The sequence below is a fragment of the Medicago truncatula genome, chromosome 3 (genome assembly GCF_003473485.1).
Source record: "Medicago truncatula cultivar Jemalong A17 chromosome 3, MtrunA17r5.0-ANR, whole genome shotgun sequence".
Classification (NCBI taxonomy): Eukaryota; Viridiplantae; Streptophyta; class Magnoliopsida; order Fabales; family Fabaceae; genus Medicago; species Medicago truncatula.
In genome coordinates, this window is record NC_053044.1 from 47377151 (window position 1) to 47402198 (window position 25048).

At 33.7% G+C, this 25048-nt stretch overlaps 2 protein-coding genes across 5 annotated transcripts; one reads left to right on the plus strand and one right to left on the minus strand.

Moving 5' to 3' along the window:
• Positions 1-1675: 1675 nt before the first annotated feature.
• LOC11430439 (phosphatidylinositol 4-kinase beta 1-like) lies at positions 1676-8459 on the minus strand. Its single transcript, XM_039832100.1, is given in 9 exon segments — positions 1676-2131; positions 2218-2301; positions 3272-3326; positions 3328-3380; positions 3469-3624; positions 4399-4503; positions 4594-4691; positions 6005-6074; positions 7350-8459. Coding segments are annotated over 9 exon segments (1374 nt in total). The 5' UTR covers positions 8001-8459; the 3' UTR covers positions 1676-2029.
• Positions 8460-19270: 10811 nt separating this feature from the next.
• On the plus strand, positions 19271-24323 carry LOC11423052 (NAC domain-containing protein 82). Of its 4 annotated transcripts, XM_013606103.3 has the most exons (6): positions 19273-19467; positions 19549-19713; positions 19955-20086; positions 20187-20464; positions 21379-21759; positions 23738-24323. In XM_013606103.3, the coding sequence occupies exons 3-6, from the start codon at positions 19990-19992 to the stop codon at positions 23990-23992; spliced, it is 1011 nt and encodes a 336-aa protein (XP_013461557.1). In that variant the 5' UTR covers positions 19273-19467; positions 19549-19713; positions 19955-19989; the 3' UTR covers positions 23993-24323. The 4 variants fall into 4 exon arrangements, with proteins under 4 accessions (XP_024635611.1, XP_013461558.1, XP_013461557.1 ...); XM_024779843.2 differs by having other exon boundaries at positions 19271-19467; positions 19549-20086; positions 23741-24323; XM_013606104.3 differs by lacking the exon at positions 23738-24323 and adding an exon at positions 21927-22372 and having other exon boundaries at positions 19271-19467; positions 19549-20086.
• The last annotated feature ends 725 nt before the right edge of the window (positions 24324-25048 follow it).

Genomic DNA, 25048 nt, shown 5'->3' on the forward strand with positions numbered 1-25048 from the left:
TAGTTAGCTCCATTAGGTCTAGACTGGTGTAAAGAATCTCATACTTAGGTATTCATCTACATGATTAATGCTGCATATCTAAGCTTTGATTACTTTGACCAAACCAGCTTGTGATTGAAATCATTTTTGCACCTCAAGAGGTAACAATACTATCACTAATTTATGTTAAATTCGTATTGATCCAATGAGTTAAAAAATAAAATATTAATTTCCGCTGTATATCACGATTTCCTTTAATAATTTATTGATGTTTTTTAAAACTTTATTACACCATCCGATTACTATTATCAGGGAAAAAATCACTTTTTAGATTTATTGAATGACTGATATATTTAATCTATAATATAAATCAGATACCTAATTTATTCAATAAACCTAAAAAATACTAATTTTTTATTATAAAGATGATCTAAAAATGTATATCATAAATTAAGCTGATCAATGCACTTTATTCTTATTTGATATCTTAATAATTAGCGGACCCTTGCGAATGCACATGTATTTTAAAAATAATTTGCATTAATCATGCACATGTATCTTAAAACATAAATGGGAAATGATTTAAACTAAAGTAGGTCCTTCAAAAAAAATTAAACTAAAGTAGTAAAGTATATGTGGCCTGATGTAGATGTGAAAAATATAAAAAGTAAATAAATAATTTGAGTGTGATATTTTGTCGCATGTTCTTGGCAAATGGCATACGTGGACGTCAAGGACGGATTCTTCGTGTATTAAATTCGGATAGACGCACCCAATAACATATTTTGTTCCTATTACCATTTTCTGAATAACTTAATTGTTGCTCCCTCTAAAACTTAAGTGGTCTACACTAAATTATTGATATAATACGAATTCCTTAAAAAAAAAAGTGATATATTGACTTATGAAGTTGGTTTTGATTTGGAAGATGGTTAGTTCATTTGATTGAGATGAGAGATTAAAAAATGTAAAGAGATGGTTAGTTCATTTGATTGAGATGAGAGATTAAAAAATGTAAAGAGTAAAAGGTACACAGTTCAAATCCTGGTAAATAAGAATAAAATGTTGGTTTTAATTTTTATTCCATAAAACTTATGACAGTTAAAAATGTTTCTCTGCAATGAATTTTTGGAAGAATCACATATACAATTATATATGCAATGAATTGTGGAGTGATTAGCTGATCACATGCATAAAAAGAGATATATGTAAGTTTTTTATGCCAAACTTTTTATGTACAGTGATTTGTTGATCACATACATAAAGAGATTTTTATGCCAAACATCAAAAGGAGCTTCCTTTATTTATATTTATGTCAAATGTTCAATATCCTTCTAATTTAAAGTATAATTTAGTTGATAATAGATGCATGAGGTGTTAACTCAGCAGTAAAAGTTTGATTTTGTAAGTTCAAAAAGGAGAGTCTAAAGCCTCTAGGGGATGATTGAAAAGTTGGGTTCCATTGTCAATATCACCAAACCTTTTATGATTGATACGAAGGTTAACAAATTACCGTGAAAGGTAAAGAAGGTCAATTACACATTATACAGTCAAACATCATTAAAGAATTTTGACAACAATTTTGCATTAGGTATTGAAGAATCAACTTTGGGAAGAGATACACCATAGATCCGGAAGAAATAGCAGAACTATTTGCCAAAGTAGATGTCTGTCCTTTGCTCCACAATTCAAACCCCCCCCCCCCCCCCCCGGTAAGCTTCCATGAATCAAACATCTTACACCGTACCCATATCAACATCCAATATGTACTCCCGCTGAAATCACTGTACAATTTGATCTACCTCAAAGTGGCATTTAGGAGGCCAATGCAACTTCTTCAAATAGAGCTGCATTCGTACAAAAATTACTCCCATTGCCATCACAAGAAAAGAGGATGCATCCAGCCACCTATTAAAAAACTCCTAAATCCATACTGCAGTGAAACAACCACTCTCCTATGACTTGAGAAATGCAATATTGATTGATGCACATTCACTCTGCAAGCTTAGCCAAAAGGTGGCAAGCAAATGACCACAACTGATAAGCTGTCTTAAAATATTCCATTCAAAACCTTCTGGTAATAATCATACTGCCTTGTTCGCCATGCATCCAGGCTGCTGCTAATAAGTGAAAGAACCAAAGATACACATTGCTGCAAGGAGAACAAAAGATATAACAATCACAGGCAAAAAGCTTACAGCTGAGAAAGAAAACTAGTATTTTATAATGAATTAAAACCTCTTCAGTTAAACTGAGATGGAATCGCTTTCTTAGGTTCTGTATCGTCCGTGGACCACATTTAAAGCAGGGGAAACCAGAGTCCTGGTAACAACATAGGGAAACAAAAACTCAGAGCATGTATTTCATAGTATTTCCTGATTTTCTCCTCCCAATACCCATACACATATAGTAGCAATGAGAGGCCCAAGAAAGTACACACAGTTGAGTGCCATGACTATCAACAGTCATTAAAGATAGATCAAACCCAGGATCATCTTTTAACACGGAGCATTCAGAAAGGTTAAGGCCAAGCATCGTCTACAAGGTGAGGAAAAGACGAAACTTCCAATCAAACACAGTGTAACCTTGTTGCATGAATTTCTGTTAAACAGAAGAAAAAGAGTTTGCTTTTCTTTGGTTGAGTTTCGGCTGAAAACGCATCAAAATTTCTATTCCAGCCGTGTTCTAAAAAAACCAACCACCTCACCAATTTGTCATACCCTGGCCCCAGCCTGTTATCTAAAACAACTACAACTTTTAAACTAGTTAAAAGTCATGCTGGATACTTCCCATCCACCTTTTCCTTGTTTAAAATTTAAAGATACACCATTTGCTAAGAATTGCTAGTTAGGATTGTCATTCTTAAAAATAAGTTAAAAAAAAAAAAAAAAAAACTCAACACCAAACTTACCTGTCTACTAATCACTATGCCTTTAATGGATCCTACAAGTTTGTTGATTAATTCTTGGCAGAATTTATAACTAAGATATTATCGTAACCATCTTAAAATGCAAAGACAGTCTAATCGCAAGCTTCTGAAGAATATAGTCGATTTCCTAGATTAGCAAACAAAATGTTTCTAAGAATTAAAAATTACGATTTCAAAGGAAGATATAAAAGTAGCTGACAGGTTTGGGCCAACAGTAAAAAAAAAAAAAAGACCATAACACAGGCTGTTGTTCTGCTATGAAATATAGGAACTAATCACAACCAGGCAATGAAAGACCGTAACATAGGCAGGATATATATTCGATGACACGAGGAGTGCAACAGGAGCTAACATTTATATTACCTGCAACATCTCAACAAGAAGAATAATGCGCTCAGCATGCTTACGGCAATTTAGACTTAATAAAATCAAAGATTTCGCTCGGAAGTCCCTCAACATCAGAGTCCATAACCTGCCACGAGCACATTACCAGTTATTGTAAAGGAAAAGTACACTAAAAAATCAGGTGCATTATAAACAGCAATTTGTCTCAGTTTTACTTCAAGAAGCTCCCGAGATAATTTGAAAGGTGCATTTTCAAAATTAACACCACCAGGCGAATTGGAAAGCATGAAGCCAAAATCGATATGTATGATATGGCCTTCTTCATCCAATAAGAGGTTCCCATTATGCACAATATTATAAAGTAAATTGGTCTGGTAATGAGAATATTGTTGATTTTTGGGAGGCTTGTCAGGTGTTGTGAGCATGGGAATGTTAAATTTTCAAACAAAATTTAGCTGGATTTTCAATAATAAACTTTTCCAGAACAGAGATGTAAATAAATCATTTAAACTACGCTTTTATATGAAGCTCTTTGCAATATTTTTGCTCTCAAGTTTGCCATGTTGAATAAGATTATGATATTTAACCAATGTCAGGGTTACAGATCATGAGGCAGATTGTGACTTCATGACAAAGAAGGGATACCAAAGGAAGGATGGTAAGAAATCTTCCTTGAATAAACTGATAAGAAAATAAGCAACTGAGAGAAACAGATTTCTATTTAGAACTTTTCTTTTTGTGAATACTTTACCTGTCTATATATGAAAATGAGAGCGTGTCATTTGATTTTGAATGAAGATTCTGAGTAAGTTCTAAGATTCTAGAAGATTCTCAGTTACATATATAGGTGTAACAAACCTAGCTCTTTGTTGGGAACTAGTTATTTTCTGCTATGATTGTAAACTTGGGTATGTGTATAGAATACCTCTTTGTTATTTTCTGCTTCAGAATACAATTTTAGATTCGGATACGTATCTCCACTCTCTCTCTCAATAGAAAACATTAAATTAGAACAAAGGCAGGGATAAACATAATATATGCTAGTAAAACAAACACCTGATTAAGATTTCGTTGCAAATTATAAGATGAACAAGATCAGTCCATAATTATGGATTGTATGTATCTGCATTTCTAATCTACATTACCTGAGCCAGTTTAAAACTTGGAGAATCTTCTTCATACTTGGCAATAAAGAATTCCCGTAAACTTGAAATGTTGAGATATCTACTCTTTATAGAATGTAGAGAAGCCTGCAAAAACATATATAAATATCTAAAAATTAGTAAAGATAAAAAATGTAGAAGTATCAATAAATCTGAAATGCGTAAGCTTAGAATTACCGTATCTTGAATTGTTTCAATAAGAGCAGTGTAAGAAGAAGTACATAACACTTCATACGGGCGTAGCCAGAGAGGAAGTCCAGCTTCTTGGAAAATATCTGGAACAAAAACCTAGTGATAGTCAGCATTTAAGCAACAAATTAAGAAACAAAAAACAGACAGAAGATTACTGCATCCTGGGGTAATCTTGTGTCGTAATACGGTAAAATAAGATCCACTCATGCATCAAGAACAAATATAGGGCACATCCAGCAGGTTCACTAGATGATTTTGAATCTTTCTTATAGTTCACTAGTACTGCACCGTAAACTGCAAACAACAGATTTAGTGTATCTTAATGTGCACACACAAAATGGAACTTAAAGAATAAGACCTTTCATGAATTGTGCTGGCTTTTTTCCCCGTTTAATAAACAGTAAAATGAAAAGATGATGACATTTACAGAATGGTTGGAGTGAAAGTTTTGCTGCTGTTATACAAAGCAGTGTTTCATACGATTTTGTTTCCAACCTTGAGGACAAGGTTGAACTTTACGGCATGGTACTGTTAGGATAGAAGATTAGCATAAGGTAGTGACAGTGCAATAGTTAGAGTAGTTGGTTCATTGGTTAGAAGGACAACATACATAATAAATAGGAGGACACATGGGAAGAGGGATATCATTCAGATTTGTAAACAATGAGTGAATAGAGAAATGACTCCCGTAGAAGGGAAAACCCATGGAGAAGAGTCTTCTCTCTTACTTCCATTCTTTCAATAAAAGCGTGTTCTTTCTATTCATTTTTCCTATCAATTTTCTAATTCTTTTTTTAGGTTGCTAACAGGGTCCACCATACAAAGTGATGAGGAGATAGAGAGATGTCAACCACAACCCAAAGGATTCAATTAGGATGGATAAAATAGAGGAACGTCTCGAATATGATTCATGATAAAAATGGAAAACACAAGACAAAATTAGGATGGATACATCTTATTTGAACGATATTATTATAAATAGAAATATAAGAGTTTTTCTTAAGACAATATAAAAAACAAGTGGGTTTGTGTTGTGAACCCAGAAATTCAATTGAAGAGTACTATGTTACTGAAAGATTGAGAACGGATTAGATAGAGAGAGAGACAGAGAACCCTCCTCCAGGGGTTTTCCCTTCTACAACATAGCCTACATAGCCACTGCTCTATTCACCAAACTTTCACAAATCTGAATGCCTTCCTACTCTAACTTGCTATACTCTAATTCCCCTTTACTATATGAATACAGCTGTTATTTCACTAACGACTCTTACTACTCTAATTCCCCTTTATTATATTCTATATCCTAACAGTTTGCACCATAATGAACAACACCAGAACAATAATTGTCAAATTTTGAATGCGAGAGCAAAGGTAAAGTTTGACAGCGACCACCTACCATAGAAATGTGAAATAAGTTGAACTGCCAGATGCTCCTGCCTACAATCGTCCCCACTCTTTACAATAACCTATGTGAAAAGGGGAAACTCTGCCATCATACTTGAGGGATTTGTGATCTCAAAGCACATATTCTCAAACAGATAATCAAATAAATCATCTAGAAAAAAGTTGGCTGCAATTTACACTTTAAAAAGCCATAATGATAATAAAGAACGACAAGATAATGCTACTTTAAACAGGTAAAAAAAATCTAGGTCATGTTTGCTAATGAATATTCTCATTCCTGACTCCATCATGATATGTGCAATGCAAATGTGTGTTGCAATCTCTACTCTCTAACTACAGACAAAAAATGAAGGAATTATTCCATCAATAGAAATATACAGAAAACATTTTCTAGGCTAGCCTATTTTCCAAACAACAGTCTCCAACTAAACATGATGTATTATTCAAAAAGCAAGCTTTTTCCAATAAGTTGTGTTAACCTTCCTCATAGTTGCACTGGTGGAGAACATTCTTTCAGTATGTTGCTTTGTTGATATTGTCAGATCTTAATTATACAAACTATTATGAAAATACCTTGACTAGTGACTAGAACATTTCTCAGAAAATTAATTATGCAATATATAGGGGCGTTGCTCAAAAAGCACAGCTCAGTTGGCAGGGGCATCTCAGTATACAGCTATGAAGCACGGACACCTCTAGGACTAGCCGTGTCACGGTGTCCGACACGCTTCGGTGTCCGACACTCCTATGACACTTGTCTGACACGTGTCGGACAACTAAAATCGGTGTCCTAGATAAAATTGTTTTTTTCTTTAATTCAACACTCCTAGGACCGGTGTCCGACACCTATAACACTCATCGAACCGTTTCGGACAACTCAGACAAATATCTAAAGCATTTTTTTCTCTCTTGCTTCCACATACAGTAGATACAAGAGTTACATATGTTTTGAGAAATGTTGATCAATCAGGGTTAATTGACATTACAATTGATTATAACATTTTTAGCTTTTTTGATATTAGATGAATAAATAAAGATCAAATACTACGATGTCTTGTTTTAGAACTTTTTCTAATGAAATAACTTGCTCAAGTTAGATGTTTGGATATGTATTTTTATTTTCATGTTAGACCATATATAAATAAATTAACATGTATGTAGAGGTGTCGGTGTCCTATATTTTTTACACTAGCGGTGTCGAAGTGTCCGTGTCAGTGTCGTGTCAGGTATCTGTGTCGGAGTCCATGCTTCATAGGTATACAGGGGTCAGGGTTCGAACCCCGGATTCTCCACTTATTTACATTAGGGGTGAATTTCTAGCCACTAGATAACTTGACCAAAAAAAAACTGCACCTCACGACTTGTTTAGGAGACTGCGGACTACCATCATCTTGCAAATTGTTTCCCAAAGAAGGCAAGAACGACAAAGATCTCTGTGTAGGCGATGAAGATGTTAAAGACAACAATCTATGTTTTGATGACAATATCCTATTCAAAACTTGGCTCTTTCCTGCAGGGCTTGTCGGTGCACTTTGAGGCCATATCAAGGGTGGCCACTCCCCCATCAATGTGGCAGCAATCTGACACTTCTCTTGAATCCTACTAATCCCATCATTGTCATCCTCAAGCTCAGCCAACAAAAACCAATGCACCTTCAAAGCAATCTTAAGTGACTTCGAGCATACATCTATAACAAACTTATCCAACGATTGATTCGGTTTATATATCGTCATGTAACACACTTGAAACAAATAACCCTCAATTCCTTGCAAAGGAAGTGTGTACATTCGATTACAAAGATAATTGCGCACTCCCGCATGATCATGCTTGTACAAGTAACTAACAGCAATCCACTCACAGAAGAATGAAGAATCAAAAAATCTAATAAGCCATCCATTTTCACTGGATTCACTTGTCCGATTAGACCTCGACGTGATTTCTCGGGGTTGTTCGCCCTCTCCATGAGTCAATCCTAAGAAACTCACCATACCATCATCAACAAAACCGAGAACACCTTGATTTCAATTAGATTACTACCTATATGCATGCTTAAACCCTACAAGTGCATAAAACCTTCGGCAAAAACCTTAATTGCCCAAAAATTTAAAATGCCACCCTCATTGGATTTCCAATTCGGGTGTCTGCTGATGGCAATGAAGTTGAACAGAAGAAAACCTTTGCTTTAATGGTGGAAAAGGTTTGGCAGTGTAATCTACGCTTCTTGTTGAGAAAATTAGGGCTCCGAAAATTGAAGCTGCAGAGGGAACAATGTTCGGGGGAATGGCAATGCGGGTTCGATAAAATTGGAAGAATGTGAAATGTTGTTGAACTGCGGAGAGAGAATGTGGAGATGGATCTTCGCGCCGTGTTCCAAACGACGGCGTTTCGAGCGAGGACAACGGTGGTGCGGTGGTGATCTGGTCGTTGCCGTTTTTGTGACATAGATGTGCGAGTTAATTAAATTATTATTAGTAATTATTTTAATTTTTTACTGATAGTATTTTTTTAATTATTTTTTACTAATAGAAGTAGTTGTTTTAATTATTTTTTGAGATAAGGTTAGGAGTTCAAATCTCGGTAACCACAAAAAAAAAAAAAAAATTAGATGAGTGTCATCGTGAGCTTAATTAAGGACAATACATAATAGCATATGAAAGGTTTGAGATTATCATCATCCAAAAAAATATTTTTTGAGAGGAGTGATTGTTTTAATTATTTTTTTGGGGATTTTTTTTTTTTTGACAAATTTTATTGCTATCATGGTGTAAAAAAAAAAAAACAATGCACATGAAAATGAAAATGTTATGATAAGTGTAAAATAATGTTAAATTTATTTGCGTGGAACACTTACTTTTTTTGTTGAGTGAATACTTATTTTGGTTTTTCATAATTTTTTGACGGGCCAATTCAGCCTCTTACAAAAATATATCTCAATTTAATCCTCGACATTTTAATAAAGGGGATAAAATAGTCTTTAATTCTTTATAATAAAAGTACTGACAAACTAAACGTTGTTTTTAAGACATTTTTTGAGGAATTAAAAAAAAGAGTTGCATTATGATAAAAAATGTAGTTATGATTTTGACAAGTCTTTAACTTCTATTTCTAAGATAGATTTTTTTGTTATAGATTCTTAAACAATTTTCTTAGAACATTTATTAAAAACTTTTGGCTGGATAAGCGGGTCCCTAACGATTGTGATATTTTTTCTTCGACAACTTAAAGGTTCGTCCGACACTACTCTTTTTCCGTTCGTGATACCCTAGATTATGATGGAGATTGGAATATGAACCTCATGTACAACAATTTATCGATAAATGTGGTGAATTAGGTGTTTTCTTTATCAGTCTCATCTGATACGGACGAAGTCGGTAATTTGGACAGGGGAGGTTGTAACACCCCGTTTTCCCAACTTAAAGAATTTTGCATAAACATCAGAGTATTTCAACATAAACGGAATGTCACACTACTTTTCATAAAATCATAAATAGAATAAAATTACTATTTATTATTCAACTTCAACAACATATCATTTATTACATTTTGCAGCGGAAATTATTCAACATTTAAACAACTTTGGCACCAAGGCCTCAACATAAATCTCATAAAATTGTTCCAACAACATGTCCTTAAAACTTCATAAAACAATACGTAAGGAACAGAAAGCAATAACAAATTCTCATCCTATTACGTATCAGATCACCTAAGACACATGTGAGAGAAGGTCCACTTACGACAGCAACTAACAGCAACTATTCTCGATCACCTGCAAGTTACCCATACGAAGAGCAACATTTCCAAGCAGAAGGGGTGAGATTCACAAACAATAATAATAGGTATATAAATCATCAACTGTATTTAACAACCTAATTAACAACGGATAATTCAACAGTCTTGTTTCATACTTCATCAACATTAACAACACCTACAAACTCAACCAACAACAACGACAACAACTCAACCAACAACAACGACTATGCAACGACACAACGACAAATGCGACAGTGCACATGCATGTGGTACCATTTTAACGCGTTTGAATGAACGAGCATTCACAGGGCATAAGCCCTCAACAATTTGAATGAACTAGCATTCACAGGGCATGAGTGTAACACCCCGTTTTCCCAACATAAAAATTTCATAACAATTATCAGAGTATTCAACACATAAACGGAATGTTACACTTCTTAAAAATCATAAATGGAATAAATAACAATTTATCCTTCATAATTCAATCAACATAAATATTCAAAACTTCGCAGCGGATTTAATTCATTAACATAAATAGTCTTGGCACGAAGGCCTCATCAAAACATCTCATAAAAATTCAATCTTAAACATAGTCATGTAAAATCATAAGCAAATACGTAAGGAATAGAAAAGCATGCAACAAGTTCCCATCCCGTTACGTATCAGAGCACCTAAAGACACACGTGAGAAGGAAACCACTCACGACAGCAACTACAACAACCTACTCTCGATCACCTGCAAGTTACTCATACGAAGAGCAACATTTTCAAGCAGAAGGGGTGAGATTTCACAAAACAATAATATTAAGCATATAATTCATCAATTATATTTAACAACATGACAACATCATAAATTCATCATAGATAATAATATAATCATATAACACTTCATTAACAGCTCATGTATAGAACACAACTTAATCAACTTGACAACTTAACAACTTGACTCGACAATGCGACTTCAACTTGACTATGTAACTTAGACCTCTTAATCATGCATGTGGTACCAATCCAGGCATCAAGCCCTCAACGTATTAAGTATTAATATACTTCCAGGGCATCAAGCCCCCAACAATGAATGAGTATGCATGGACTCAACAACTTACATCTTAGAAACATCGACCTCTTATATAAATCCAATAATTTGGAACAACATCTTTCATCTTAGACCGACTCATGCAGCTTAGTTAATAAACAAACAGCAACATAGGCAGTACATAAAACAGCTCATGATATAACAATATCAAATGCAAATCAACAACATCTCAAACATCATATACAATTCATGTAATGCATATACATTTATATCATGATGACAGTCCGTCATTCGCTATTTTTAGAGTCTTTTTATATGTAGTTTGATCACAAATTGGAGTTCACAAGTCAACTTATGCAGCAAAAGAGTAGAAAACTGAAGAAAATACAAAGAAGAGAATCGTGTCAAGATTTGGTAAAAACGTGACACGATTTTAGAAGATCAAAATCAAGCTTCGACATTGAAGAAATCGTGTCACGATGGCATAATCGTGGCACGATCTGAGGAAACCCTAATTCAGTGATTTGCGATTCAAGGAGAATCGTGTCACGATTTACTTAAATCGTGGCACGATTTTAGGCGAAATTTTGTGCCTATTTAAGCTGAAGTCTATTCCAAAGACAAGGGTTACGATTTGGAGAGAGCAAAGTGCGATTTTGAGACCTAAAGACGGCTAGGAGGGCGATTTCTTCAACCTTCTATCGGTTCGTGTATGTTTTGATTCCACTATTGATTATGTTATTTGTAAACTCAATTATGAGTAGCTAAATCTCTTAGAGATTAGGTCTGAGATGATTCTTTGTAACCCTAATTGAACCATGTTGCTGTGAAACTCTATTTATTGTAAATGACAATCTAGTTTTTATTCAATTCAGTTGTTCTTAATGCTTTTTATATCCTGATCAAATATAAACATGATTTAGTGAGAATGAATGACTACTGACCATAGCTTTCTACTTAGACAGAATTGAATTGTTCTAATAAACAAGGTTAGTCTAGGAATGGATAATCGTTTGTTAGTGATATTAGGTTAACGTGCTTAAACCTTCAAAGATTATTAGACCACCTAAGGAATTAGGGGCTGTAGTTTGAGAAGAGGGTCCTAACTCAAGGGATTGATTAGGACTATTTTGTTAACTATCATGGAACTAGAAAATCATTCATAAGAATAGGTGCAGTATACCAATTAGGGGAACATAGATGATTCGAAAGACATGATCTCATCTCTCTTCATATTTTCTAACCAAATCTATATTTTCTAACTCAATCTTTATTTCCTGTTATTTAATTTTATGCAATCAAATCAAATCAAATCTAAACAAAATAATTTATACATCCTAAATATTTACTTTATTTCTAAATTGAGATTAACACAGTCCTCGTGGGAACGATATTTTTACTACTTTGATAGTATTTAGTACACTTGCTAAAAAAATATATCATATCACATTATTAACAACATCAAATCATATAATTCAGGCTTACTGAAACAACAACAGTAAGATAAGCAACTTAGTTTCTTACCCCCATGATCAACTCACATCAACTCGTGCGACAAAGGTCACATTTATCCTAACAAGGTATTCTGTCTCACAAGGGCTCGCGAGGCGAGAGCCTCTACTCGCTATGGCGAGTAAGCTACTCGCCTTGGCGAACAAGAAACTGAATGCTCTCGGGAATTTGACATTTTTCACCCAAAAATCCATTTTTAAACTTTCCCAGGTTCAAACTCAATCTAAAAACTTGTCTAATCATTATTATACATGTTCAGGCACTCAAAATCATCTAAAGTTCGACTTAAGGAGTTAAATCACAAAATCACAAAATCATGTTTCCTCACTGGTCAAACTCGCTATGGCGAGTGATCTGCTCGCTACGGCGAGCTGCAACATGCAACTCGCGAGGCGAGCGATGAAGTTCATCCCTCGCGAGGGTGAGGATCATCACTCGGGAGGCGAGCGATGAATGTTGGCTCGGGCAGAATTGCAGTTTTCACGAAAATCCACCTAAAGGCATGGTTTTAAGCTTAACATTGATTCCAGATATCAACCTATTGTACACAGTTTCTACATCAATCTAACAATTTTTCATCAATTCCTCACTTTAACCTAATTCTCAAATTCTCAATAACTAATCCTACAACTTGTTAAATACAACCATCAGAATTACAGACTTAATAAGATTGAATGCTAGTCTCACCCTTACCTTAGAAAATCGAAATCGCAGCTTCTCTTTGGTCTTCTCTCCTCTTGTTCTCCCTTTTCTCCCAAAAACTGATTGTACGTAAAAACTATTCTGACTTAGGTTTTCTCCTATTTATATCTCTTCTATCTTATTCCTCTTTTTCCCACGAAACTCTCTAAATTCACAAAACAGCCCCTCATCTCAATATTTATTTTATTTGCAAATCTTATTTTATTAAACAATAGAATAAGTCACAACACCTCATTAAATCACATAAATCACTTAAATCACACAAATAATATAAATATATTCTAAACTCAACAAAATAATTAAATAATCAAAACGGGCGTTACAATGAGCCCTCAACAATTTGAATGACAAGGCATTCACATGGCATAAGCCCTCAACATTTTATGAGTATGCAATGAACTCAACATTTGTGTATATCAACATACAACTCAGCAACATCAACGACAACGACATATGTGCATAAATAATTATGACTTACTCCACAACTTGGTCAACTATGACACAACGACTCTTAAAAACGAGATTCATCAACATAGCATATATTCACATGGCTATATATAAAATACATCAATCATTAAGCAATCATGTTCTTGGTAAACAATGCAGTCACATATAATCAATATTATAGTCTAAAGAATCAAACCCAACAGTACACGCTACATGGTACACGAAACACCAGATATTCACGTCAAACCAAATAAGATTCATCAGAACATATGTTAAATACTCTTAAGCACCTTAATTGAACTCATAGTACTTCTAATTTTGAGCTTTGGAATTATTCCATAAGTTTTGGATCAACTTAGAAATGATTATGCTGAATTTTCATAAGATTTCACTAAGACCTCCTTGGAGTATTTTCATTATATCTCAAAAATTAAAAATTATTTTCAGATCAAATCAAAGCCATTGGAAAGCTAACAAAATTATCTAAAACTTTCATGTTTACACCAAAGGCCAATTCAAAACAGAAACGTGTGAAAAATACGCAAGAACATAAAACAGAGTATGCTGTCACTGAGCAATTTCGCTAATGGCGAAATGTTAGCTAATAGCGAAATTGTTACAGAGTGTTTCGCCAATAGCGAACTCCTAGCGAGTTTTTCCCCTGCTGTTACGATTTCTGCACATTTTTCACCCAAAAAAACCAAATTCCATCTACCCAAATCCCAAATTTGATAGGAAACTTAACCTACGATTATTCTACAACCTAAACATCAAGTCTTAACACAATTAGCATGGTTTCTACACTTTTCTAATCGACTCAACAATGGAAAACCTAATTCCCAATTCCCAAAATCAAAAACAACTCTCATGTTAAATCAATTTCAGAATTTACATACACTATAATTATTGAAAGTTAGCCTCACCCTTACCTTAATTTAGATGAACAAAGCTCTACAATCTCTCCGGTTCTTCACTTGGCTACCTTGGCTCTTCTCCCTTTTTCTCCCAAAAGCTTGTTTTTACGTGAAACTGTTTTCTGACTTCTCAGTTTTCTAATCCCTTAACTTAACTCCCAATTATTTTAATTAAATCCACACAACTCTCCTTATTTCTAATTCAGCCCCTAAACTCCAATTGTTTCTAATTCCCACATATTCTAATAAATAATAAAAAAAATACATCATTTAATAAAATACAACACACCACAATATCAACATAATTCATATAAGTCATATAAAAGACTTTAAATCAACCAAAATAATTAAATAATTAAATAGGGCGTTACAGAAGTTCTAATACCTGTAAGTTCACCATTCGAAGTGCTTGTAAGCTACAAACTAGGAATATACAAACTTTGGAAGACGCTTTAGAGGGTGATTGAAAAACCTTTTGGAGTTGGAAAGGTCCACACCGAAATCAAACTTTTAGGGTTAATAGGGCTTTACCCCCTGTAATATTTTTTTTATAGATTTCGTCCTTGTAAAATAAAGATTATTCAAGAATGCCCCCTATGCATTGTGACTCAGCAGAATCTTTGATGTGTCACTGACGTGGCATTTTTTTTTATTTAATAAAAATTCAGGAAAAATTTTAAAAATCAGAAAAAAAAAATTCAGATTTTTTTTAAAAATTAAGTTCCAGATTTTTTTTTTAATCAGAAAAAACATTCAGATTTTTTAAATTTAATTTTCGAAATTAAAAAAAAAATTATTTTATATTTCAAAATCTTTATTCCAGAATTTTTATAAATTCTTTTTTGAAATTAAATAATTAGGAAAAAAAATCAAATATTTTTTATAAATTCAAAAAATTAGATAATATTTTTTTTTTCGAATTTTAATTTAATTCGGATTTCTTTTGAAATTTTTGTATTATTTTTTTGGAAAATTTGGAAAAGAATTCAAAAAATTTATTCCTGAATTTTTACGAATTCTTTTTTTATTTAAAAAAATTCATTTTTTTTTTCTGAAATTAGGAAGTATTTTTTAAAAAATCTTTTAATAATAAAAATTTCAATTTTTTTAATTTTTGAAAAAAGAATTTGATTTTTTAAATTTTTTTTCAAAAATTAGTATTTTTTTTTTCGGATTTTTAAAATAATTTTAGCTTTTTAAAAAAAAGATTTTTTTAATTATAAATGACATGTAAATTCTTTTTTACACATGGCATCCAAAAAAAAATTGAAAAATAAAAAAAAATGTCACATCATAGATTCTGCTGAGTCACAGAACTGAGGGGGCAATCTTGAAGAATCTTTATTTTACAAGGATGGAATCTAAAAAAAAAAATTACAGGGGGAGAACCAAAAGTGTCATATATTACAAGGGGATAAAGCTCTATTAACCCAAACTTTTATATGACTAAATGTTCATGAGTGTCTTCTCGCCAATTTTTGCAGGAGCAAGTGGAGAGTGGAAATTTCTCCTACAATCACTAATTGTGGCATGAGATATTGAAACGACGTTTCACGTGTTACATGACTGTGTGTTTTGCTCCTTAGGCATGGCTACGTCTTGTCCCATATAGTCGTATAATAGATATCTTTTCTTTTGATGGCATGAATTAGACTTTTAACATCATCAATAAGCTAGAGATTGGTTATATCGATGTTAACTGATAAATTGTTTTCATGACCACTTATATGCCATAAGAAATATATGTATATTTTAAGATGGTTCTCAAATGCCAAAATGTGATTGCCAATACATATTCTCACAAGATGAATTAATGCTTGCTTTGCTTAACAACTTCACTGTAAATTTTAACCCAAGGAGACAATCTACATTGGTTAGAAGAAACCCTTGATGGATGGATAAAGCTCAAATGTGATTGTGCTTGCAATGGAGTTGTCGAGCTCGTAGGATGTGGCGTCTTATTTTTCAACTTAGATGGTAGATGGATCAGAGGTTACATTAGGAAGATTGGAGCCTGTGACGCCCTTCATTCTGAAACATGGGCATGTGTCTTGGTTTGGATATGGCTTGGAATTAACACATCTTGATGTAGTATTTTTGCATCAAACAATAGTAAGTATTTATATCGTCTCCTTAGGGACTAGTGCGATATCACGGACCGTCCGACACCAAATACCATTCTAAGTTAAAAGATAATTTGTTGTTTGTTTTAGTAACTAAGTTGCGGATAATAAAATTGAGATTAATAAGGCGTGAAACTTGTTAGGATTAGAGTTCCTTAATCAAGCGTCACATACGTAACCTAATGACCATACATGGATTCTAGCTTTTCTTATCACGTATCCCTCGACAACACCATTCGTGTTCAAACAATATTGTGAGATCAATTGTATCATTCAATCGTCGATGTCTCAAACTATTGAATGATTCAAGAGTCGGTCTTATCATTTAATCGATGATTTGCCAATCTATTGAATGATAAGAAAGCTTTAAGTTTGGATACAAAAGGTGATTATCAAAACATCAATTCCATGTCTAGAACTTATGTTTTGATAGATGATTATTCTAAACCTAGATTCAAACGTATTTCTCAATCACAATTAAATCAAACATAAGCATTAAAGTGCAAGAATAACATCAATATCAAATCAAATGCTAGAACCATATATTTATAGATCAAAAGATTACATGTTAAGCTAAGATTAAGTACCTCTAATCCCAACAAAGGAGATTTAGCTACTCATTGTCATGGAAGCCTTGCAAGAATGAATTGAAAGAGAAGGATTCATTACAAACTTGTGATTTCTCAACAATTGAGGAAGAATCCACATTCTATCAATCTTACGCTATGAAGAACAAGCCCTATCGTTCTCTCTAAAAGTATTACAAGTTAAAAACTATGAAAAACTCAGATCTCATGAAAAGTTCAAGTAGGCTATTTATAGAATTCTTGATCTGCATCAACTCGCCTCGCGAGTAACTCCATTCGCCATGGCGAGTTGATGTTTCTTCACCATTAAGTTTGAGCCACGTCACCTCTAAGGAGTTTAGGCCGCCCTAACTCGCCTCACGAGTAATTTCACTCGCCATTGCGAGTTGCTCACCTTTGCGAGTTGGTAGCTTGTGAAAATCGGTGCTCTCTAGAATTGCTCGCCTCTGAAGCTCGCCTTGCTCTCGCCATTGCGAGCTCACTCGCCTCCTACTCACCATTGCGTGTTGAGTGCGAGTGAATTGGTCTTCCTACCTCTTGCTCACCTTTTAGCACTCGCCACTGCGAGTTGAGGGCGAGCAAAGCGGTGCTTCTGCCTCTTTTTTTGGTGTCTTGAGTTAGAATCCTGCACAAATGGGTAAAGTAAGATAGATCAAGCGTAAAAAGGCAATAACCACTTATCTCTCGGCTTTTCCCTCAATAACTTGCAAAACAAATAACAAAAGTGCTTTGAATATTCATTTAAAATACAACTTTCTAGCACTTATCACATCTCTCATCTCATTGTTGAAAGTGACTAAAAAATTCTATAAGAAATGGTTACAAATTTAGTGAGGTGGTTTCTACTTTAGTGCAGCAAATTCGAGACTTGTTGACTTTGGATTAATGTGTCTAGTTTTGTCATACTTGGAGAAAAGAAAACCGATGTGTTGAGTTGCTAATAAATTGTAGTCTTTCTCTGGTCTGGTTAGCTTGTACAATCGTGTAGACTCTTTTATTGAGCTCCATAAACTACTTTTTAATGCTAACTTTATCACTTGTATGCCAAAGAATGTTCATTTAGATACGTAGTTATTCTTTAGAGTTCGTCCATCTTTCGTAAAAAAATAAAATAAAAATCAGTAACATGTGTCTATTTTATTAGAGAAATGATGTATAAACAACCATTTTGTAACTTTTATGACAACATTTTCTCTCGTGCTCGCATTATGTTCTCATTTTCTCTCTTTCTTTGCTCTGATTTTTGTGTCAAAACTGACATTTCTTTGTATATTATGGTTGTCCCACAAGGTATAATATATTAAGGGTTAAATATATTTTTAGTCCTTACATTTTGTGCCCGTTTGAAGAATAGTCCCTACATTTCATTAAATATTTTTAAAATCCTCACATTTTATCTTCGTTATCAAAATTAGTCCCTGTTGTTAATTCTATAATGGAATGCTGATGTGACAGTTAGTGGGTCCCAAAATGTAAAGACTATTCTTCAAAGTCGCGCAAAATATAGGGACCAAAAAACATATTTAACCCTAAAATAATTGGGAGCCACTAACCGCCACATCAACATTCATGAACTAATTTTGATAACAGAGATAAAATATGAGGATTTTAAAAACATTTAATGAAAGTAGAGACTATTTTTCAAATGGACGCAAAATGTGAGGACTAAAAACATATTTAACGCATATATTAAAAACCAAAAGAAGCCACTCTAACACAAAGTGTACGAGAAAGATTGCAATCCACGTAATTAGAGTACACCAACAAGTTTGCTCATTCAATTAAGAGAATATGAAAGCTAGAAAACCGTCTTTAAACAAGACATATAATGCAAACTCCAAATGTGATAATCAAAATCAAATAATACATGGAACGATTTTAACCACCAATATGATTGAACTTTGACATTTTCTCATTTTAGTAACAATAATTCTATTAATAATCATGCTAAGTTTCAAACAAAATATATATATATATATATATATATATATATATATATATATATATATATAATTTTAAGACTGATTCATATTCATATTTTTATCAAAATTATATTACTAAAAACATAAATTAGTTCTATCAAAAAAATTAGTTCATCTTGATAATTTTAATTAATTTGAATTAGTAATTAATGATGTGTTTGGGAAACAGCTGGTGGAAAAGAAACTTAGCCGCGTCTCTCTCATACTCCACACTACTCCACCTCTCACTCACTCACCGGAAGAGAGAGAAGCAACCCCTCCACCAAGCAACATTTTTCCATTTTTTTATTTTTTCCAAATAATCCTTCATTACAAATACAACCCTTCCGTGCTTCATATACTCTCTCTCAACAACTATTCACATAAAATCGCCTCGTTCGTGGTGCTTTCTCATCCTTCTCTGGTAAGCTTCCTCTTCTTCATTCTCATCGCCATGCATTTTCCCCAATCGCTGAGAATATGAAATTGAATTTGATAATGTTAGGGTTCCACTGTGCCGATGACTTTTCTTATCATCACGGAACCATCATCATCATCATCAGCATCCTTCCAGTCTCAACATTTTCTCTTCATGAATAACAATCGTCGCACCAGGCTTTGGAATATCTTCTTTCGCCATTGGACTTGATCTTCCTTCTCCATTATTAGGGTTGTTATAAGTTAATTCCCTCTTTTTTATTTTTAACATTGTCTTTTATTTACAAGCCTTGTTTTTGTTTTTAGTTATTGTTTATTCACATTGTTGTTGCGCTTAAGGACCTGAGTTTGTTTCTGTTTGTTCAATTTGGGGGTTTGGTAGTTTAAGGTTGTTAGTTTCTGAAACATTTTCTGTTTGGGTTTGGTTTTTCTTTTTGATTTTTCCATGGCCGAAACAAAATTGATGATTCCAGGGTTTCGTTTTCACCCCACTGATGTTGAGCTGGTAATGTATTTTCTCAAGAGGAAGATTTTGGGTAGAAAATTCCCTTTTAATGTCATTGATGAACTTGACATTTACAAGTATGCTCCATGGGATCTACCAGGTTTGGATTCAATGACACTCGAGTAGTTTTTGTTTTTCATCTGTTGGTGGATTTTGTGTTTTGACATGACAAGGTTTTGTTTGTTATTTGTTTTTTTCAGAAAAATCTTTGCTCAAGAGTGGTGATTTGCAATGGTACTTCTTTACCCCTGTCGGAAAGAAATATTGCACGGGAGGGAGGATGAATCGGGCAACAGAAGTAGGCTACTGGAAGACTACAGGGAAGGATAGGTCGATTGAACATAGGAATCAAGTGGTGGGGATGATAAGAACCCTGGTGTTTCACACTGGCAAAGCTCCTAAAGGAGACCGAACTGATTGGGTTATGCATGAATACAGACTCGAAAACAAAGACCTAGCTGACAATGGTGTTCCACAGGTACGACATCTTTGAATGAGGAATTATGTTTATCAATTGGTTGTGAACTGTTCTGTTGGATGTACGTATGGTGTTTAATGGCCTGTGCACGTGATGTCTAGTACTGTTGCTGCTATTATTGCCCATTTTTACACGTGAAAGCCAGTCTTTGATACATATTTCAATACCTAAAATTACAGCTTTTGTTGGATATGACATCATAGTAGAACCATGTATTTTCATGTTAAACTCACTCTGTAAATGATTCATGGCTGTAGATTCTTCGTGCGTGCTTAAATAGCATTGAGTGGCAGCTTTGTTTTGCCATCTTATTACTCTCACCATCCCTTGTTATAAGCCGCTTTTGTCATTTTCATATATATTACGAAAAGTAAATAGTGTATTTAATGTATCCATTGCGTGTACGGATGTTACTAAAATGCACTTTTGCGTATAGACGTGTCTATCTCCCTAAGACAAATTATTATTAGTATTAACAAGGGGCCCTAAGACAAATTATTGTTAGTATTAATAAGGGGTATATTAAAAAAATAATAATAATGTATCTACTAATTTGAAATAAGACTTGTATTTAGGAACAATTTTTTCCCAAAGGTCTATTTGGGGGCTTATGGGGGAGGGGAGAGAGGGGATGGCTTTGAAAAAAGTGGAAGGAATGAAGAGGTTTGGGATGGGAGGGCTTTGGGGAGTTTATCTTTCTTCACTGTTTTTTTGGAAACTCGGTATCCGGTCCAAGGACCAACTAACCCCCCCCCCCCCTATTTTGGAGGGTTTTGGTAAATTCTTCAAATCAATTCTATGTAGCATGACTTGGTATATTCTTAGTCTGGGTTGTTAACTTTCTGTCTCATTTTTTTTTCTGATTGTTCTCTTGGTTTTATCTTAACTGTTCTACTGATTTATTTGTATTGCAGAACTCCTATGTGATTTGTAGGGTATTTCAAAAGGAAGGTCCTGGTCCCAGGAATGGTGCACAGTATGGAAAACCATTTAATGAGAAAGACTGGGATAGCGAAGAGGAAATTGATTATGTACAAGCTGTCCCTGTTGCTGCTGTGTCTGCACCAGCTCTCATTCTACCTAGCTCAAGCCATATTTCTGAAGAAAATGATATGCATACCTCTGCAAGGGGATGCACTGGACAGACCTCTTTATCAGGTCTATCAAGATTGATGCCCTCTGGCACGACACACCCTTCAGCTCCAGGCAATCAAGCTGATGATGACATTTTATCCATGCTTGCTATCTTTGACGATGAAAATGCATTGGCTGGGAATGAAAACAATGGATCTGAGGTGTGTAATCTATTTCTTGTTATTTATTTGTTACAACTAGTGCCAGATGCTTCCCAATTTTGGTTGCTCAGACTTTATCTTTCAACATCTTTTTTCTACACTTTTTACCTCGAGTTTTTTTTTTATATCGTATTTGTCTCCTCATGAACTCTTCCTCTTTTTTGTAGTTATCTTTGAAATACTGAAATTATCGTGTATTTTATATAAAAACATCACACTGGCTTCCTTTGTCAGTCACTTGCTGAATTGCATGACACATTGGCACTGTTAGTGTTATGCAAGGGCCATGGCGGTTACCATTCTCGCTGCACTAATCTCATCACCAACAACGGCGATGGCAGATTGAAAGCCTGTAGCAAAAAAAAATGAGAAATTGGATCATGAGTCATGGCTAGACCCCAAAACCCACATGACCTATAAGATAAAACTCTCGAAAGACTTGTAATATCGAGCAGTCTTCAGGCTCATCGTGTTCATCTAAAATCTTTAGCCTCAACTATCTATTATATTTTATATATTTATTTATATTTAATCATTTTTATTTATTATATTATATAATTATATAAGATAGGAAGATTATTTATTTCTATATGTATTCTTTTATATTATATAATACCTTATATTTCTATTCTATATATAAATATAAATATATGCGTAGAAAGTAGTAAAGAGTATATAAAATACTATCTTAAAATAAAAATATATATTTTAAATAGTCTCATTTTTTAGAATTTGAAATAACGACCAATTAGATTACAGTAAACAGTAATTTATATTACAAAATTCTTATGCATTAGGATGAAATATTGTATACTGTATATAGTATAATACATATAATGTTTCGATAGAAATTTGATATTTCTATTGAATTTCTAAATGAATGCCAAATTTTAAATTAATAAATAGATTTTGATTTTCGCTTTGTTATTAGAAGGTCTGTATCTGAGTACCTCCAATATCTGGGAAGCTTCCATTTCTAGTGGACAAGCATTTTTTTACGCTCTTTTTTGGGCAGCCTCTCCTTCTCTTTATCTTTGCAATTCTTCTTTCTTGCTATCTTTCATTTGCTCTTGCGGTTCTGTTATTTTTTTTCCTCCGCTACTCCACTTTTATGCTACTGTAAGACTTATGATATTATGTGCTTTCTATCAGTTTGATCATCGGTCTTAACATGTGTTGGCAGTGCTTTTGTTTTTGTATTGTATTCTGCATTTTTTTGGGTATATTTTGGTATATGTACTCTCTTTTATTATTGTCGCCTCTTTTGTCATAGTTTCCTATGCCATTAGAACATTGGACATTTGTGTTATACTTTTTATTTTGGTTCAAAAAAGTTGGGGGCAAGAGATGGTGTTCTTGTCCCAGGCTGGAAAAACCTTCAGATTCATTGCACTTGCAATTAATTCACTCCAAAGTGATGAGTGGGGCTCAAATGTTCCACATGACTTTAAGTAATGAATGTTAGACTATACTGTACATACGTGTGAGCTTAGACATATACTTTCAATAATTTAATGCAATGCTGCATTCTACTGCTTTCTGCTTCATTTTCCTATTGGACTTGTTGGTGTCATTTGGGAATATGCTTGCTACCCCTTCTGCCCAAATGAAAGTTTGTAAATTAGTGGTTAGTTATCCAAAGAAATAAATTAAGAAGCAGACTTATCATCCTTTTCCATTCTTACTGTCTCTTTTGTTTAGGGAGGGTGAAGGTTGTTTATTTGTTAATACTTAATAGGTTTTTGTTTCTTAGTTTCCCCTTTGACTAACCATTAGAAACTGGACGGCTCAATTGCTTAAAAAAATTTATCCTACTAATCAAGATTGCAGAGGTATTTGTTTTCTTATCTATAAATGTTATGAGTTTCTTTTCGGTAGATTTTAATTTGTTAAAGTATTAGTCATAGATAGTTTTAACATGCTTGCTTTAATCTTCATCACTTGCTCATATATGCTAATATGTGATTATGTTCGACAGAAGGTTGATAATCCTGGTCAGGCAAACAATGCTGAAGATGTACCTTATTTAATTCCAAATGAGATTTTTGAGGACTTGGGAGATCTCAACAGCTTGGTTGGATTGGATGAAGGAGGCGGTTTTTCCTATGGCCAAAAAGATGAATACGAAAGGCTTTCTACTGGCAACGTCTCTTTGTTTTGCAACCCCCCTGATTTCTTTGAGTTGCTTGACCTAGAGGTGCCATTATCTTGGCAGACTAAACATGATGGCTGATTTATTTGAGTTGCTTGACCTAGAGGTGCCATTATCCTGGCAGACTAAACATTATGGAAGTTGGGGAAAGATAAACAAGCTTAGAAAATTGAGGAAGTGGAGACAGAATTTGGCAGAACTATATCTGCAAGTACCTAGTATGGACTAGAGAAAACTATAGATTCTCTTCCTATTCTCCGTTATAAAACATTGTACGTGGTATGAATTGTCAATTTGAATTTGAACATTAATTTCTGGAATAAGCTAACATATGTAAACTGATGAATTATATGCTTGATCACAGTTATTTGTTGGACTATTATTTGTTTAGTAAAATCTTGTTATGCTAAAAGTTGTTCCAACCTTTACATTCATTGCATTTTTTATGTTGATTAGTGGTGTCAAATGAAAGAAGTTGGGGAAATTTAGATTTTTGTTTCTAAAGTAAATTGGCAGTGACAAGAATAGGAAATTTTTGAGCTAACAATATATAGTTTTAATCGCCTAGAACCTTCCTTTTGATTGCTTTATAAATTGAAGGATTTTACCCTTTGTGTCCCTATGCTGTAAACTAAACATGCAATTCTGTTATAGCAAAATTAAGAAAAGAATTTGATTATTTAACATCTACTATTACAAGGTTCGAGTAACAGAGCCCAGGTTTGCGCCTTTTTGTGTGAATGAACATACACATTTTGCCTTGAGGCAACTTAGTTTAAGAAATTTTGATTAAAAAATAATTTTGAGAAACCACAATGAACTTTGGCCGTTTAATATCTCATGGTTATGCATTTGCTTTCCTGGTGCTTTTTTTCGGTTAATATTTTTGAGATTGGGAAGCTGGCACCTTTGAAAAAAAGTATCAGGGAGATATTGTTTCAAAACTTGATAATAAAACACAATTCCAAACACGTCATAGGGTCTTTTAGGTTCAAAGTTTGTACTAAACTAATTCTTTTATTTTTTTTTAGTTTCAAATTAGTCTTTTATGTTGGTAAAAGTAAACACGTTCAGAAATTACGTTTAATCATATTTACAATTAAAAATTATTAACATAGTTGTAGGAATTTAGTATTA

Excerpts from the sequence above, each read along its gene's own strand:
- LOC11423052 (XM_003602555.4), top strand. The coding sequence starts at position 19,927 with ATGGCCGAAACAAAATTGATGATTCCAGGGTTTCGTTTTCACCCCACT. Across the intron at positions 20,087-20,186 it reads TGCTCCATGGGATCTACCAG|AAAAATCTTTGCTCAAGAGT; the intron begins GTTTGGATTCAA and ends TGTTTTTTTCAG. Across the intron at positions 20,465-21,378 it reads CTGACAATGGTGTTCCACAG|AACTCCTATGTGATTTGTAG; the intron begins GTACGACATCTT and ends TTTGTATTGCAG.